The sequence below is a fragment of the Schistocerca serialis genome, chromosome 5 (assembly GCF_023864345.2).
Source record: "Schistocerca serialis cubense isolate TAMUIC-IGC-003099 chromosome 5, iqSchSeri2.2, whole genome shotgun sequence".
NCBI classification, from domain to species: Eukaryota; Metazoa; Arthropoda; class Insecta; order Orthoptera; family Acrididae; genus Schistocerca; species Schistocerca serialis.
In genome coordinates this window covers 466,735,992-466,755,646 of record NC_064642.1, presented here as the reverse complement: position 1 = coordinate 466,755,646, position 19,655 = coordinate 466,735,992, and the positions used below count along the sequence as shown (strand labels likewise).

General features: G+C 44.1%; 1 protein-coding gene across 1 annotated transcript in view; it reads left to right on the top strand.

Annotated features, from left to right (window-relative positions):
• The first annotated feature begins 3,490 nt into the window (after positions 1-3,490).
• The window catches only part of LOC126482000 (methyl farnesoate epoxidase-like), a 170,342-nt gene continuing 154,177 nt past the window's right edge, over positions 3,491-19,655 (top strand). Inside the window, exons 1-2 of the mRNA XM_050105966.1 lie at positions 3,491-3,497; positions 5,513-5,767. Coding sequence (XP_049961923.1) covers positions 3,491-3,497; positions 5,513-5,767 — 262 coding nt within the window. The remainder of the gene's footprint in view (positions 3,498-5,512; positions 5,768-19,655) is intronic.

The window sequence follows — 19,655 nt, the reverse complement described above, 5'->3', positions numbered from 1 at the left end:
TGTTATGTTGGTTGACAAGACGGCAGACCTTAGTTTATTGTAGTTTATTGTAGAAACTCCCACTTTTTTCTAACAGTATATTTATTTGTTGGCTTTAAAAATTGTAGCTGTGTCTTACCTCATTCTTAAACTATTAGAAAAGAGACTTCAATCAGCAAGGGTGTGATCAGCACTTCTTTTTTTTCTCAAATAATAAACCAGCAACATTATTGGGTAGTGTTTCTAGTCATATGTTTTCCGCGTTCGAAGAGATTTCGGGATTGCAGCCGGTCATAGTAAACTTCATTCCACAACATTTCGACTAGACACCTGCCAGTCATCTTCAGATGAGCAATTGAAGACTGACGAAGACGGTCGCAACTCAGACGGACTTAAACTTTGGTCCGAGGTGCTGGAAGCATAGCAGAAGCCTGCTGTTCCTCCTGGAACTGTTGATGATAGTGGGCCACTCTTGATGGATTGTCCTGGAGTTGTGCTGTGGTAGGATAAACCATGGCAGCTTGCAAGCTAGCTGGCTGACGAAGACGTTCTCTCCGCTCAGACTTATATAGCGCGCTGAGAGTATTGCCCCGCATGAGTCGTAATCACGATGGCAGAAGGACTACACTGCCCGGCGGCACCGCCCTCGCTGGAGGAATTGCAAGGATCAGCTGTGTTAGGCGTTGCCCCTCGCCGCTGTCATCGGAATAATCTGGCGTCTTCGGTGGGAGCAAATCTCGGAGATGATGGGATTCCACGCATTATCCAGCTGGTAGCCGCTATCACGTTTCATTACATTTTCCGGAATGCGTATTACAACGGATTCTTTTATAATCGAGTCCCAAAAAGATGTTGCTGTGTGTTTTGTCATACTCCATTGAATGTCCGTTGGAGATACAATATTCGGCAATTGCACACTTTCTGGGTTGCAGAAGGCGAGAGCAACGTTTATGTTCTGTGCAACGTTCTTCCACCGTGCGTGTTGTCTGTCCTACATAGGTCATACCACACTGGCAAGCTAGTTGTAAATCCTCGCCTTCCGCAATAACAAATTATCAAAACTAGTATATAAGGACATAATTAAAGACATGTGGTTAATAACATCACACAAATAAATATTCACTAATCTTGAGCGTGATCGTGCATACAACATAACTACAAACGTAATCAAATGATATGACGTACATACACATGTACAATTGATCTATGTCGTAATCAGCAATAAAAATGAAAATGCATGTCCATACATAATATAAAAGCTAAAATAAAGCACCGGAAGACCTAAGCGAATATAGAGGACAGAACCAATCATGAGGCTATAAAAGTTTGCATGAAGACAAGATAGTGAGACGAGGACCAGTTAATAGAAAAACAGCCAATCATCAAAACTGTCATTCTTTTGGGTAATGAGAGATAAGTGGATCAGGTACGCATGACAAAATTACTAAAGCGTCAACTCTAATGGAACACAGTAACGTATGAACTCTACATACAGTGAGATGACAAAAGTCATATTTCCTAATATCGCGTCCGATCTCCTTTTGCCAAGCGTAGTGAAGTGGACTCAACAAGTCGTTGGAAGTCCAATGCAGGAACATTGAGCCATGCTGCCCCTGTAGCCGACCATAATTGCGGAAGTGTTGCCAGTGCAGGATTTTGTGCACTGACCTCTCGATTATGTCCCGTAATTGTTCGATAGGATTCACGTCGGGCGATCTCGATGACCAAATCATTTATTCGAAATATCCGAATTGTTCTTCAGGCGAATGGCGAAATGGGCCATTGTCATCCATAAAAATTTCTTTGTTGTTTGGGAACATTAAGTCCATAAAGCCGATGGATTAGAAGATCCAGTCCATTCCATGTAAACACAGCCTACACAATTATGGCAGCACACCATCTTGAAGAGTACCGTGTTGACAACTTGGGTCCATGGCTTCGTAGCCGTGTGCCACACTGAAACTGGGACTCATCTGATCATGCCACGGTTTTCCAGCCGTCTTGAATCCAACCGATATGGGCACCAGCCCGGAGAGGCGTTGCAGGCGTCATGCTGTTAGGAAAGACACTCTCTTCGGTAGTATGCCGCCAAAGCCCGTTAACGCCAAATTTCGCCGCACTATCCTAATAGATACGTTTGTTGTAGGTCCCAAATTGATTTCTGTAGTTATTTCATGCATTGTTTGTGGTGTCACCGCCAGACACCACACTTGCTAGGTGGTAGCCTTTAAATCGGCCGCGGTCCATTAGTATACGCCGGACCCGCGTGTCGCCACTGTCAGTGATAGCAGACCGAGCGCCACCACACGGTAAGTCTAGAGAGACGTACTGGCACTCGCCCCAGTTTTACAGCCGACGTTCATAGCAATGGTTCACTGACAACTACGCTCTCATTTGCTGAGACGATAGTTAGCATAGACTTCAGCTACATTTGCTACGACCTAGCAAGGCGCCGTATTCAATTGATATTGAGATTCTATTAATGTATCATCAAGAGCGATGTTCTACAAATGTGGATTAAAGTTAAGTATTCCAGAAGCTACGTACTTTTCTTTATAGCATTCATTACGTATCCTGTTTCAGACCTCACGCCAGCCTGCGTGAGTTTAAGCGCATGCCTTTCGGCTTCCTCTCATTGTGTTTTGGCTGTCTTGTCTAGACACAACATTGTTGCTTGTCTGTTAGCACTGACAGACACCACTGGCCTCGGTCTTTAAGTGAAGGCCGTCGGTCACTGCATTGTCCGTGGTGAGAGATAAAGCCTGAAATTTGGTATTATTGACACACTCTTCACCCGGTGTACCTCGGAAAATTGATTTACGAAATGGAATGTCCCATGCTTACAGTTACAACTAGCAGCGTTCAAAGTGTGTTAATGTCCGTCTTGCGGCCATAATCATGTCAGACATCGTTTCACACGAACCACCTGAGTACAAATGACAGCTCCGCCAATGCATTGTCCTTTTATGTGTTCTGTTCGCAATACTACCTCTATCTGCATACATGCATATCGCAGTCCTATGAATTTCATCACCTCCGTATGTTTTAACTCTAGATACAATTTTGTTTTTTGATATCACGCTGGTTTTCACTGTTTTTCTTTACATATTACTTTTAGTTCTTAATGATGATGAAGTGTATCGTCGAAACCGCTTGCCAATAAATTTGTTACGAAACTACAGCAGAGAGTAGCATTGAGTATTGTAATATTCCTATCGGCTATGGTCCACTCCTCCTATTTAATAGGGATGGATATGCCTAAATTATTTGAGTTTAAGCCTTCAATTAGTAGAAGGGCACATTAAGTACATTTTTAAAAACACAACAAGTGATTGTCATCCATGCATCCTTGTGTGATCCTCCAGCTCATAAACACAGTTTCATTTTGTCTGATTGATCGAACGACTAGCACTCCGGTAAGTCACGAACCTTTAAAACTTGAAATGGGTAATCTGAAATACATGATGTCCATAATTGCCAATGGTCTTGCCGCAGTGATAACACCGGTAGGATGGAGCGTAAGACGTGATTCACCTGGAAAGGTCACCTGTCGCTGCTCTGTGGACATCCAGTTGTGGTATTGAATTGCAAATTGCCGTCTTTATCTCTGATGAACAGCAGTCAACATCTGTGCTTGAACAGGACGCCTGCTGTGGAGGTGCATAATCTGCAACATTCGCCGAAAGTTCGTACAGGAGATACGGTTGTTGGCCTCTTGGTTCATCCGGGCACTCAGTTGCTTAACAGATTCACGTCTTTTCACTCATACACGTCTCTGCAGCCACTGCTCACCTCTGTCATCTATGGACCATGGTGCACCACAGCTACCACGACGTCGGTTTTCGATAGCGCTATTTTGCTATTCACTGAATAATTTAACCACGACGACAGGCTAACAACAAAATTAGCAGTTTCACAAACACTTCCAGTTCTGACTCGAAAGCCAACGATCATGCTCTTTTGGACGTCAAATAAATCGCTCCGTTTTCGCAATGCGACTATGACTGTTTTTTCTTCCGTGTCCCACTGGCACGCTTCATATACCCTTCATTGTTAGAGCTGCCATCTGCTGTCTGAGTGGTTATTGCATGTTGGCGTCGAAAATAGGCGTTGATGACATTAATGTGACTGGATGCGTACTTCGGTTCGAATGTGCATGAGCACACTGTACTTTCAATACGATAACGGTATAAGATAAAAGATACATTGTGATAAAAAGTATCCGGACATCCACAAAAACATGCGTTTTTCGTATTAGGTGCATTGTTCTGCCAGGTAATCCATATCAGCGACCTCAGTAGCCATTAGACATCGTGAGAGAGCAGGATGGGGCGCTCCGCAGAACTCACGGATTTCGAACGTGGTCAGGTGCTTGGGTGTCACTTGTGTCATACGTCTGTAAGAGAGTCTTCCACAAACCTAAAAATCCGTAGGTCCACTGTTTCCGATGTGATAATGAAATGGAAACGTGAAGGTACACGTACAGCACAGAAGTGTAAAGGCTGACCTCGTCTCTTGACTGACAGAGATCGCCGACAGTTGAAGAGGGTCATAATGTGTAATAGACAGACATCTATTCAGACCATGACACAGGATTTCCAAACTACATCAGGATCCACTGCAAGTACTATGACAGTTGGGTGGGAGGTAAGAAAACTTGGATTTCATGGTCGAGCAGATGCTCAGAACCACACATCACGCCAGTATATGTCAATTGACGCCTCACATTGTGTAAGGAGCGTGGACATCGGACGATTGAACAGTGGAAAAAGGTTGTGTGAAGCGATGAATCACGGTACACAATGTGGCGATCCGGTGGCAGGGTGTGGGGATGGCTAACGCCCGGTGAACGTCATCTGCCAGCGTGTGTAGTTCCAACAGCAAAATTCGGAGGCGAAGGTGTTGTGGGGTGGTCGTGTTTTTGATGGAGGCGGCTTGCACTCCTTGTTGTTTTGCGTGGCACTATCATTGATGTTTTAAGCACCTCATTGCTTCCCAGTATTGAAGAGCAATTCGGGGATGGTGATTGCATCTTTCAACACGATCAAGCACCTGTTTATAATAAACGGCCTGTGGCAGAGTGGTTATTTGATAATAACATCTCTGTAATGGACTGGCCTGCACAGATTCCTGATCTGAATCCTACAGAACACCTTTAGGATGTTTCGGAACGCCGACTTTGTACCAGGCCTCACCGACCGACATCGCTACCTCTCCTCAGTGCAACACTCCGTGAAGAATGGGCTGCCATTCCCCAGGAAACCTTCCAGCACCTGATTGAACGTATACCTGCGAGGATGGAAGCTGTCATCAAGGCTAAGGATGGGCCAACACCATATTAAATTCCAGCATTACCGAAGGAGGGCGCCAAGAACTTGGAAGTCATTTCAGCTAGGCGTCCGGATACTTTTGATCACATTAGGTTAGCTAGACAGTATTAATCGACTACCTACTAATCAGGCATTTCACTGAGGCATTGAAATTCACTTGTTATTGGACGCCACTATATATGTATTACTGGGTGCCTCCTTAGGTCCGACGTGGTTTCCCCTGGTGGGCAACCACCCCGGCGTCCGTCAGCTGAGCAAGAAACTGGGATCGCAGTACCAGGCGTTCACATATCTCGCCCAGAAGTACAAGTCGCCCGTGGTGGGCCTTCGTCTGGGCGGTGACCTAACCGTCATCGTCTCCACCAGAAGCCTCATACGAGAGGTGCTCACGCGACCAGAGTTTGAAGGACGGCCCCAGAACTTCTTCGCATACCTGCGCAGTCTGGGTCTGAGAAAGGGTGAGTTGGACTGCTTTACATGTAATGTAGCATTACTACAAGTAGTTAAAGGTAAAGCGATAAATAAGGTGTTCAGCTCCACTGTTATCACAAACATACGAACAGAGACTAAAGCTGGTACCAACCAAATATCAAACTGGTATACAGAATCGACATAGGACTCATCCTAGTGGTCGCGATTTAAAAAACAAAACACAAATGCTGTGGCTCAGTGGATAAGTGCCTGCAATGGGTCTACATCCCAATCTGTACTAGTACAGTTGAAGACAAATAAAAAACGATGTACCATAAAGGAAGTTCGTAGATGTGATGTACATGTATAGAGAAACAAATGATTACAATTTCAGAAACATAGGCTGATTTGTTCAAGAGAGAGAGCTTCACAAATTGACTAAGTAAATAATGTATTGGTCTAGTTCTGGCCCTTATTCAAGCAGTTATTGGGCTTGGCATTGATTGATAGATTTTTTGGGTTTCTTTCTGAGGGATATAGTTCCAAATTATGTCAGATTGGTGCGTTAGATCGTCAAGATCCCTAGCTTTTTGGAGGGCCCTAAGCAGAATTCTCCAAATGTTCTCAGTTGGAGAGAGACTCGACGACCTTGCTGGTCAAAGTAGACTTTGGCAAGCACGAAGACAAGCATCAGAAACTGTGACCATAAACAGGTGGGCCTTACCTTGCAGAAATGTAAGGCGAAGATGGCTTGTCATGAAGGGGGGTAGAATATCGTCACCTACAGCTGTGCTGTAAGGATGCAGCAAATGACAATCAAAGGGGTCCATCTACGAAAAGAAATGGCACTCTAGGCCATCATTCCTGGCTGTCTGACCATATGGCGGGCGACAGTCGGGTTGGTATCCACCAGTGTGCAGAGCGTCTCCAGACGCGTCTTCGGCCTGGAATCTCACTGATTGGAGTAGAACTGTTTTCAGGATGAGTCCTGCTTCGAACTGAGACCTGATGGGCAGCAGAGACGTGTCTGGAGACGCCTCGGACATGGATGGGATACCAGCCTGACTACTTTACATGTATATGGCCTGACAACCGGGTCTGATTGTCTGGGGTGTTATTTCATTTCATAGCAGGACCCCTTTGGCTGTCATCAATGGCACCCTTACAGCACAGATATACGTTGACGATATTCTACGCCCCATTTTGTTGCTCTTCATGGCAAGCAATTCTGGGCTTACTTTTCAGTAAGGTAATGCCCGCCTGTACGCGGCGAGAATTTCTACTGGTTATCTTCATGCTTGCGAAACCCTACCTTGGGCGGAAGTGCCCTCTAACCAGCTCAGGATTTTGAGGAGCTAACGCGCCAGTTGGACTGAATACTTGATCGATGTCACTCAGGAAGATATCGAACGACCCTGTCAATCAACGCCAAGCCGAATATGTGCTTTCGTAAAGGCCCGATGTGTACCAATGCGTTACCGACCTACTCAGTTTGTGAAGTTCTTTCTCTTGAATAAATCTTTCAGTTTTTTCTAAAATCGTAATTATTTATTTGTCTGTACATGCACCTCACAACCACTGATGTTCTTTCATGGTGCATGATTTTTTTCCTTAGAGTGTATTTTTTTCTATTTATCGATTTTTTCAGGTCTTGCAATGATTTATTAATGTGAAAATACCAGCTTACTCTGTAGTCACAGTACTACATCACTTCCAGGCTTTGTCCACTACTGACAAGCACTCAAACAACACTGCAACATTCCATTTGTATTGGAATATCACTTCAGCATCGAACGAAATGGGGGATTCTGTCTGAAACCTATGCAAAGGTGCTTTAATGAAATGAAACTATATGGTTCGAGAGACCTCTCCAAGTCTCAAACATCTATGATGTATATATGCAGACGGACGATAGGGTAATCCGTGCAGCCGTGCAAAGCCACTGTGCCTGCGTGGCTTAGTGGTTAGCGCATCTGCCCAGTGAGCAGGAGGTCAGGTTTGAATCCCGGCCTTGGTACAATTTTTCAGTTGTCGCTTCAGTCTGCTTATATACATCTCAGATGTTTGAGACTTTTCAAGGTCTCTGGAACCATATAGTTTCATTTGATGCGAGTGAGAGATACTCAGCGATCAAGGAGTTGTTCTGCTACAGAAAACGGAAGGAATTTGTGAGTGTGTTTACCGCGTAGATGTTGAAAGGCTTGGCGGTGTGACTTAATGAGCGAGAGGTAGGCTTATATCAGTACCTTGTAAAATCAGCTATATGGAAGTAATATTTGATAACGAGACGGACTTCTCCAGGTGTTACAAGAAGCAATAAATTTCATTTGTTCCGATGGAAGCCTGAAGTGGATTTTGTGTGTGTCCTCATTTTCGACTTTAGAATGTGATGTTTATGGAGATTTCGGAGGCCAGTTGGTGATCGCGTAGTGACTGTTTGTGGTGCCTGTTTTTCAATCTAGTGACCGGATCTGAGAGTCTTCTGAAAGAACGCTGGTGTGCAAGTCTTAAGGACGAAAATCACTTTCGCGTGATGTGCCACTGCCAAGTAACATAGCTCGATGGAACTTAGACTATAAATAGAAAGACCCGCTTAATATAGTACAATAGGTTGCACCCATGCATTATTATGCCTCTCCACACCAAAACACCTTGACCACCAGCCCTATCATATTTGACCATGTTCTTGGGTAAATTGTGTGGTCCCACCACTCACCATATGAGGGTGCGTCCAGAATCTCTACTCACACACGAGGCAAAGAGGGGGTACGGGAATGATGTTAGGCAGCTCTTTCGACAGATTGGTCATCAGCTACACAACAAGACAAAAGGAGCATGTAAGAAATAGAGAGAAACTAACCTAGCGTAATCATACTGAACCTGTTCTCATCCGAGAAGAACACGGGACCACACTTCCCGTTGATCTAGTTGCAATGCTCGTGTCACCATCGCAGACGTTGCCGCTGATGTGCGAATCCCAATTGAAAACAACGTACTGGTCGGCGGGCACTGTAAAGCACGAGATAGCGTGCCTTGCAGTCCTGTTAAATGTGATAGCAATTACACCCACTCTTTGGGCGGGTTCACTCTTCCCCATTACACAATGCAGCGGTCATCTGCTCTTGTAATTGATTGCGGCTGACTAATTCCTGCTGTGGCCGAGCAGTTCTAGGTGCTTCAGTCCGGAACTACGCAGCTCCTACGGTCGCAGGTTCGAATCCCGCCTCGGGCATGAATGTGTGTGACGTCCTTAGGTTAGTCAGGTTTAAGTAGTTCTAAGTCTAGGGGACTGATGACCTCAGATGTTAAGTCCCACAGTGCTTAGAAACATTTGAACCATCTAATTCCTCTCCTTAAGGCAACAGTGTCCGTGCTTCGGAACGCTCCCTATGCATTTGAAACAATGCTGTGAGCAGTACCAAACTCCGGGCTACACTCGTCATACTTCGTCCTTCTTCCAGTTTCCAGATGTTTTTTCTCCCTGTGTAATTCCCTGTGAAACCATCCAGATGTTACGTCAGGCCATGATGTAACGAACGGCCACAGTCCACCGTAACTGCTCGCTGATCTACGTACACTGTCTTTTCCCATCCCTGCAACTTGCCTCTTGTTGCGGGAACAGCCAAATTTGGCGCTATGACCACCATGAGATCTCTGCCAACATGAGATCTCTGACATCATACTCGAGTAGTTGATATGGTATGCTACGTTATCTATCTCGTCCGTACGTTTTGCAAAACAGTGGAGTTGGATTGCTGCTGGAGACTGATTAATGCAATATGAGCAGTGACAATATTATCCGTGTTTCACGGGCCAAATCGAGGCTGACGACTGGTGTTATATGTGTTAAAGTACAGATAATTAGTTTGATCTAGCAATAAATGGTTCCTGGAAACACTGTGGGACAACACGTCGTGTGGGACGAAAAGGAAGATTTCATCCCCGTTAAACGTGGTGAGTCAGTTCCGTGGCCGGAAGAGGCAAGGACACACCGAAGACATAGGACCATGTACAATAAAGCATTGCTGTTATTAAACCATTCTTCAGGATGAGGCCAGACTGCATGGTGTCTGAAAAATTAAAACGCCCATATCCTGCAGTAGTGGTAATTAAGTTCCACATAAATTTGCCCTGAATAAAGATGCCCCTTTTACTAAATAAATAAAGCCCAAAAAGGATAATATAAGAATATGATCCGACTGCCCTTAAGGTATGATTCAGTATAGCGCAACAGATATTCTTTGTCATTTGAAATAATTTTCTGTTGTCAGCTGAGGAAATTTCGGCATACTGTTGGACAACAGAGATCTATTATTGCCAACACCAAGCCAAGACAAGCCAATTTAATGCCCAATGTCACAATCAGAGCTGCTGAGAAAGTACTCGAGCACACCCCTTCGACGTCCTCGAGAGTGTTCTGGTAATACGCCGTCGCTGTCCTCAGCAGCAGTGCCTGCTGTACGAGCTACGCTGGCCGCCACCGAGACCCGCTACCCGCCCTCCCAACACCATGTTTACGTGTATGGACGCCACCGCGACGATGACCTCCAAAGGTTGTTGAGACAGAGTAGACACGTTATGAGGCCACCCGCTCCATTGCCGCTGGCCTGGGCGCCGCCACAGAGAAGAATACACGATTATAACTTTAAATTAATAAATTCATGTGCCGTTAATGTTTCATGATTGTTGTTCAGCGTGCCAGTCGTCTTGCTCCACCGCACTCTATGCTCCGTCAACCCGACAACAGCAGGGATCTTAATCCAGGCGCCAACATATTAGCGTTAGAAATGTTTAAGTCGGTGGACGCAGCCCATAGCAGGATCACGTTACGCCACCATCGTCATAACCGTCTGGACCTCCACTCTAGTGCTACACAGTGCAGTGAATGAAGCATATTCCTGTTGAGCTTTCTGAAAGTCTAATCGTTTGTGGTCATGTCGAATCGTAGGGACATCAATTCCATACTCAGAGTGTCGTTTGCTAAACCCCAGGAACCTCCAGATTTCTAATTCTTTAGATGAAATACCAGGCAAATGTATTCAACGCCAGTGAGGTGAAAATTTTGTAACTTATCAGGCCGTGAGTAGCCACATACTAAATCTGTACCAGCTACATGTGACATCTGTAGACAAGTTTCAACAGTTGGAGCAGGACTGTTTAGTCACACTGGGCTATGGTCCGGGGTAAGTATTCATTTGTTGTATCTGTCAGTGTAATATAAGTGTAGTTTTCCTATATCTTTCCTCAGTACCGGCAGTAGCATAATTTGAAAAGTGGTCGAAACACTTGCTGCTACTATGGGTGAAGCTTTCACTACTTCAAATGAGCGAGTAAAAGCCCATGAGCAGGTCTTCATTTAGAGCTACATAAGCAAGCTGACACTTCACAAGCTATGGTACAGCAGTCAGGAGAAGTTAAGACAGTGTGAAGTGCACCCTCCCCTTTTTTCGATCCGTCAGCAGCAAATTTAATAATGCCTTTTTCTGGAAAATCAATATAGGACGTAACTGTTAATTACAGACATATTAGCTATTGCGAAATTGTGCAAATGAATAAATGAAACATGTCTGCATGAAACGCCCGCTAAACCCGCTGAGCAGAACAGGTAATTAGGATTGGGGAAAGGGCCAAATAAGGTTGGGGTCAGTTTCACCTTCTAATTGTAATTTATTGTAATTTAATAACACATTTACAACCAAAGCGGCACATAGCCGAACCTTTACCAAATGCAACTCTTTCACGGCTGAAGACCTCCAAACAAGAAATCTTAAAACCAACAAGATATAAATGCAGTTAAAATAGCGAATAAAATGATTAAAAAAACGTATATCGCAGCTAGATGGAAAGCCTCAAGGCAAGGTAGATTGAACAAACATATGCAAAGTGCAATACAAATGGTTGAAGGCCACAATTAAGTATCAAACTTTATAAAAAAATTACCATAATATTTTAAAGGCATAAGGCAGCAATGTTTAAGCTTGATGATAATTTCAAGAATAAAGTTGCAAGGCTGAAAGCCCAAAATTAATTTTCCAAAATTTTTAATAAAATATGACCATATTCCTTAAATTTTAAGTAGCTGGAAACAAATAATTAAACACCGGTGCGAAAGACAATAAAGACGACGGCACTCAGAAGCCTCCAGGGATGTCGGTCTGCCCTCGTTCGCTTAGGTGAGACAGGTGGTCAGCCCAACTACACTCGATCCGTCGGAACCCAACCACGGGGCAGCCACGGACCGACCAACACAAAGACTTGCTTGCCATCAATCAGTACATGAGAACTCAAACACAAAAGGTTACGAACGTGATAATCCACAGCGAAGTATGTACGAGTATTAGCTGTCAAAATTACATACAATGTTGGACAGCGACAACAGGTGAGGAAAGGATGCTGCCTGAAATTACGTTAGTGGCCAGGGCAGGTAACCGGAACACTAACGGCCACAATGCAGAAAATTCCGCTGGTGCACTCGAATTGTAGTCAACCAATATAGTTAATTGCATCGCATGGCGGCTAAATTTCAGCAATAGAAACACCCTGTGTTGCTCACAGGTAAACCTCCCCAACAGTGAACCACCGAAACGAACCACCACAACATTAATGGACGTGGCTTGGGTAGTTGAAACCACTACTCAACTTTGACGTCCTGGGTCGGTGAAACACGAAGCTCGTAGCAATCGGACAGCTCCAAACACGCTCCGACACTGCGCAGGGACCACCAGCGGACCCAGCCGACTGCACCGCTCGGAGATAACTTCCCCGGTCCGCAGCAACCCTTCCGACTCCTCTCAGAATGACGACAACATCTAAAATAGTCGTCAGTGCAAATACGCCAACTACACACAAACAACCTGACAAACACTTGCACGAAGATCTGAATGACACCAAACAGTAACTAAGCATGCACGAAGACAAATCGGGAGTCGATGCACACACACGCAGCCGACTCATGAACGATCGAAACGCGTCGTCCGGTAGGACGACCGACCGACGATCCACCAAGACCGTGACCCGGCTCAATTGATGCGTGGCGGCAGTGGTCAGGCGAGCCATGTCGACGTAGACCTCACTGCTGCACCAACCCGACTGCACTAGTGCTGCATTATAACTCCCTGACGGGCAGGTCTGGACTGCGCTCCAGACACGTTCCAACTGACTGGCAGCCCGAACTCGCGACCCGAACTGGCTTACGACAGACGACTACCAGGAAGTAATAGCAGTCAAGCAAAGATACTACGAGAGGGGCTATATCGATACGCGCTGCTAACACCGCTTACGGTCAGGCAAAGCAGCAACTCATTGACAATAGTAATTTAAGTTAACGTAGTGAGTTGGAAGTACGTTAAAGATAGGGTGTAAAAGATGGGGATACGAGCCATGCGCGGCTCACTGAATATGGGTTCCTTGCAGTCAATGGGTGAAGCTAAAACACATATAATCTATTATGAGAGGCTTAGCAAGGCAGGAAAGTTCCAGGAGCTGATTACGTTTTGAGTCAACGCTACCCAAAGGAAAACAGTGTGAGTTTTTTTTAGAGAGAAATTGAGTAATTTGTTGCAGAAGCCTAATGAGAAAATGAAATTTTTTTCGGATAGGATGTGAGTGACTAATGCACAGACATATGAGCTGACACAATGAGTATAAGCTGATGCAGTTACCTTGTGTGAAGCTGAAAATAGGGCTCAGATTCTCCATCCTGACACCACAGAGTCAGGATGGAGAACCTGTCTGACCCGTCCAAAGTTATTAGCTGGAAGAAATCGATATTTCTATGAAAGGAGGTAATGACCATTGGGCCTTCACCTCTGAAGTAAGATGTTACAGATGTGTATGTAAGAGTCATTTGCAGAAGCAATTTCGCCAACGACATTGTTATGAGTGTGGTCGAGTTGGTGTAGGAATAAGAAACGAGGGAAAAATCACCAGAAAATTCGTCTGTTAAACACAAACGGGAATGCATCACCCGTCAGAAGGCTTTCCCACTAGAATTTAGCGCTGCACACACATATGCAGAGATAGAATGCTGTTTGTTAGGCTTAGTACAGGGCAAGTGACATAGGGATTTGGTAGACACAGATGCACACCCGTCAGCCATTTGTCTGGATCACAGGCAAGAAGACACTTGTATCCATGATACAGTTTACTTGGAGTAGATGACAACTACGTGAAGCCATTAGGAACAACTGAATTTGACTTTAACATTGGAGCTAATAGTTTTCAAGAATGCATAGAAGAGTTGGGGAATGTTGGTGAAGATAATTCTGCAATCGTCGTACTAGACTTTCTTGATAAACATCACGCGAAAATCGTTCTTTTGTGGCACACAACTGAACTCATTGGAACTTTTTTCCACTACGAACAACAAATGCAAGCGAGAGAATGTTTAAAGGTACACCAATCATAAAGATGTTGCCAACTAAATTGTGAACATGCCAGCTAAATATTGGTTTCCATGTTAACATACCACCAGGTACAGAAATTCCTGCAGATACTGATGTGTCGCAAGAGGTTTTGTTTGTGTTAGAACCACTACAAAGAAACGAAGAGTTAGATAAAATCCATTGTTCCGTGCGTAGATGTGTGCCACAGTTTAGTAATAGAAATGGAGAGTTTATGGTTCCTATCAGTGTAGGGATGAGGTTAGTCTGCCAGAGGCGCTGATGATAGCCTATTTAGATGTTATAAATGAAGAAGACATTGATAGGTCATGTGTCAAATATAATCACAAGCAAATCATGAATGCGTCTGCATTACGTAAGAAAGTGAACTGCTTGCAAGGAAGTGACCGACAAGTGCTGGAAGTTTTGGTACTATGGTTTTTAGATTTGTACATTAATAGTCCTTTACCAGCGATGCCTGTTACACAACATCATATACCCACAGGTAACAGTACTCCAGTCTTTAGGAAACCATATCAGGTACTCAAGTGTCAATTATTGATGGAAGAATCCATTGACCAGCAACTGGCACAAGGAGCAGTAGAACGTAGTGTTATTCCATGGAATGCAAATGTAGTCATTTTCCCACAGAGATGCTAAAAACTACAGATTCTGTTGCGATTACAGATACTTGAACACCAACTCTGTCGCTGACATGTATCCTTTTTCCAGTGTTACAGAGATGTTGGACAATCTGGGTCAATGCTTATACTTTTCAACAACGGATCTGACAGATTGTTAGGTAACATGATATAAATAATAATTATTAATAATAATAATAATAATAATAATAATAACGATAAATGAAACTGTGAGGGACGGGAAAAACCCACCGTGGTTCAACAACAAATTTAGGAAACTACTGCGAAAGCAAAGAGAGCTTCACTCCAAGTTTAAACGCAGCCAAAACCTCTCAGACAAACAGAAGCTAAACGACGTCAAAGTTAGCGTAAGGAGGGCTATGCGTGAAACGTTCAGTGAATTCAAAAGTAAAATTCCCTGTACCGACTTGACAGAAAATCCTAGGAAGTTCTGGTCTTACGTTAAATCAGTAAGTGGTTCGAAACAGCATATCCAGACACTCCGGGATGATGATGGCATTGAAACAGAGGATGACACGCGTAAAGCTGAAATACTAAACACCTTTTTCCAAAGCTGTTTCACAGAGGAAGACCACACTGCAGTTCCTTCTCTAAATCCTCGCACAAACGAAAAAATGGCTTACATCGAAATAGGTGTCCAAGGAATAGAAAAGCAACTGGAATCACTCAACAGAGGAAAGTCCACTGTACCCGACGGGATACCAGTTCGATTCTACACAGGGTACGCGAAAGAACTTGCCCCCCTTCTAACAGCCGTGTACCGCAAGTCTCTAGAGGAACGGAAGGTTACAAATGATTGGAAAAGAACACAGGTAGTCCCAGTCTTCAAGAAGGGTCGTCGAGCAGATGCGCAAAACTGTAGACCTATATCTCAGACGTCGATCTGTTGTAGAGTTTTAGAACATGTTTTTTGCTCGAGTATCATGTCGTTTTTGGAAACCCAGAATCTACTCTGTAGGAATCAACATGGATTCCGGAAACAGCGATCGTGTGAGACCCAACTCGTTTTATTTCTTCATGAGACTCAGAAAATATTAGATACAGGCTCCCAGGTAGATGCTATTTTCCTTGACTTCCGGAAGGCGTTCGATACGGTTCCGCACTGTCGCCTGATAAACAAAGTAAGAGCCTACGGAATATCAGACCAGCTGTGTGGCTGGATTGAAGAGTTTTTAGCAAACAGAACACAGCATGTTGTTATCAATGGAGAGACGTCTACAGACGTTAAAGTAACATCTGGCGTGCCACAGGGGAGTGGTATGGGACCATTGCTTTTCACAATATATATAAATGACCTAGCACATAGTGTCGGAAGTTCCATGCGGCTTTTCACGGATGATGCTGTAGTATACAGAGAAGTTGCAGCATTAGAAAATTGTAGCGAAATGCAGGAAGATCTGCAGCGGATAGGCACTTGGTGCAGAGAGTGGCAACTGACCCTTAACATAGACAAATGTAATGTATTGCGAATACATAAAAAGGAGGATCCTTTATTGTATGATTATATGATAGCGGAACAAACACTGGTAGCAGTTACTTCTGCAAAATATCTGGGAGTATGCGTGCGGAACGATTTGAAGTGGAATGATCATATAAAATTAATTGTTGGTAACGCGGGTACCAGGTTGAGATTCATTGGGAGAGTCCTTAGAAAATATAGTCCATCAACAAAGGAGGTGGCTCACAAAACACTCGTTCGACCTATACTTGAGTATTGCTTATCAGTGTGGGATCCGTACCAGATCGGGTTGACGGAGGAGATAGAGAAGATCCAAAGAAGAGCGGCGCGTTTCGTCACAGGATTATTTGGTAACCGTGATAGCGTTACGGATATGTTTAGCAAACTCAAGTGGCAGACTCTGCAAGAGAGACGCTCTGCATCGCGGTGTAGCTTGCTGTCCAGGTTTCGAGAGGGTGCGTTTCTGGATGAGGTATCGAATATATTGCTTCCCCCTACTTATACCTCCCGAGAAGATCACGAATGTAAAATTAGAGCGCGCACGGAGGCTTTCCGACAGTCGTTCTTCCCACGAACCATACGCGACTGGAACAGAAAAGGGAGGTAATGACAGTAGCACGTAAAGTGCCCTCCGCCACACACCGTTGGGTGGCTTGCGGAGTATAAATGTAGATGTAGATGTAGAAATGATAATAAATAACTGGAGCAGCTGTCCGAATGCAGAGACCTGTTGGAGTGTATGGATCTGTAAGAGCGAACTTTGATGTCCTCTAGACGACCGAATAGCGAAGTAATATTATGTGTTGGGCGGCTTTGGCGATCAAGTCAGAATTTGAGAAGATGATTGATTTGGGTTGGAGTGTGATTAGATGGGATGTAGATTGTTCCGTTGACTACTTCTGCACATTTGCTTCCTTTATTTAGCTGAGTGAAGATCGATTGTGGTGTGTTGGATACATGCCTGTCTGTTCTATAGACCTGGGACAGACCTTAGTTGAGGTGTAAATTATAGCCAAGATCTCGAAAATGTTACATGACTGAGACCGGTATTCGAGAGTGGAAATATAATTTTGCGTATGTTTGTTTCTAGTTACTCAGGGGTTTACAGCATGCTGCACATAGATAAAGTTCGACGTTTGTAGAGAATTAATTTGAAGTCTATATCTTGGGAATTATGATGAACTAGTGATCGGTAGGGTGTTGCCTAGTGCATGATATTGAGAAGTACAGCTAAAATTGTGTAATATTATGGAGAAAGTACATGTGTTCTTGCAGTCTATGAGTCTGAGGATGTTTGTAGAAAGCGAACAGATAAGGAAGGAGAGACAGTAAGGCGTTTGTGCTGAGGAGGGGACAATACCGAATTTGTAAAAAGAGGTCTGTAGAGAGAACAGGTTGACGGTGCTTTCCTAGGATTGGGGAGCATTGCTGTATATAGACGCTGTAGGGATAGGATACTTTTTTCGCATGCTGTAGAGATATACTGGCTAAGTGCACTGTTCTGTGTCAATGTGTATATACTGTATTGTGAAGTTAATGTGGTTTAAATTGTGTAGCGTTTGTATATACTGCACTGTAAAGTTAATGTTGATTATGTTATGTGACGAGTAGCCGGCCGGAGTGGCCGTGAGGTTCTAGGCGCTACAGTATGGATCCGAGCGACCGCTCCGGTCGCAGGTTCGAATCCTGCCTCGGGCATGGATGTGTGTGATGTCCTTAGTTTAGTTAGGTTTAATTAGTTCTAAGTTCTAGGCGACTGTTGACCTCAGAAGTTAAGTCGCATAGTGCTCAGTGCCATTTGAACCATTTGTGACGAGTAGAGAGGAAGTCGTAAGGACGGTAGAGATATTTCCAGAGTAACAGCGGTCAAGAGAGTGTATTTCGGATACTTAGCTCATTGTGGAATGCCAATCAAATGAGACCGAGATCGTAAGATTTAACTGTATAAGTATGAGATCAACGACTTCGGTATTCGAGAGTGCGAATATAATTTTTTGGTCTGTTTGTTTCTAGTTATTCAGTGGTTTAAAGGATGCTGTACTTAGAAAAAAAATTGGTGTGTTCTTGTAGTCTATGAGTCTGGATAAGTTTGTAGAATAAAAGCGAGCAGGCAAGGAAGAAGAAGAGAGAGTAACGCATTTGTGTTGAGGGGAAGCGATCGCCGAATTTGTGGAACAGTTCTGAGAGGGACTTCCGTCCGTTGACGCAGAAGGGCTGATTACCGCTGAGTGTGGCGTGTGTAGAAAGAAAGAGCGGGTTCACAGAGCTTCCTTATGAATTGAGAGAATTGGGGCATGTAGTGGGTATTGTAAAGTTAATGTGGTTTACATTGAGTAGGGTTTGTATATAATGGATTGTAAAGTTACTATTGCTTATGTTATGGGATGAGCAGAGAGGATGACCGTGTGTGTGTGTGTGTGTGTGTGTGTGTGTGTGTGTGTGTGTGTGTAGATTGAGGGGGGCTGTGTAGGTAATTTAGCGATCTCTGTAAAAGTAAGCGCAGGAAGCCTCAGAAAGAAAAGCAGGATGGTACTTCGATAACGGGTCCTTAGGAAATTAGGCCAGTAAATTCGATAAGAAGGAATAAGAATGCTTAATCGGTTGTGCTGGGACATAGGAGGGTTGAGAACATTTGCGTATGTTGAGAGCTGGAACGGTAGGAGGGGGAGAGCGCATTCAGTATTTTGGTGAACAAGTTCTGCTACGGTAAGAATTTGAATTTACAAATAAGCTGAGAAAACACGAAAGTGAGCGTTAACTATTTTTGGGGGCACTATACAATTTCTAGAGAGGTTGACTGGGCTCTTATTTTTCTTTTTTTTTTTAATTTTCAAATGATCGTTTTAGACTGAGAGGGGAGAGAAGCGCTGGGATGTGTGCGGACGGTGTGTGTGTGAACTCACTCTCGGCTATTCTGACAACAGACGTGAAGGTGGAGATGTGTCGCATATAGGCCGGCAAGCAATGGAATGCGGCCTTAACATGTGTGTTGAACCGCACTGAGTTAGGACGGTGACAGACGACTAGCGTGGCCTGGCTTGGATATTCATGTTCGGCGTGTAGGTGATATGAATTTCTCAGGTGTTAGGTGTGAATGCGGCTGTCATCAAGTCACGTTTGAAGGGTCGAACAGAGAGAATTGAGAGCTGTCGGACGTGTGACTTAATGTGGGACAGGTTGATTGCGCGCGCCTGTTGAGTTACTTTGCTGTGCGTTATTTGGACAGATTACGAGTACTGATGGTGTTTACAGTTATGTGTACTGCATTGTTTAGGAGCAGTTTGATATTGTACACTGAAATTAGGAGCTGTTTGCGTGTCTGCCGACTGTGCAACATGACACCAGGTATATCAGGACGAGTGTTTTTTGTATGAGAGTGATAGGTATACTCGATGCGTAAATAATATGTACGTTAAGTATTTGTGGGACGATA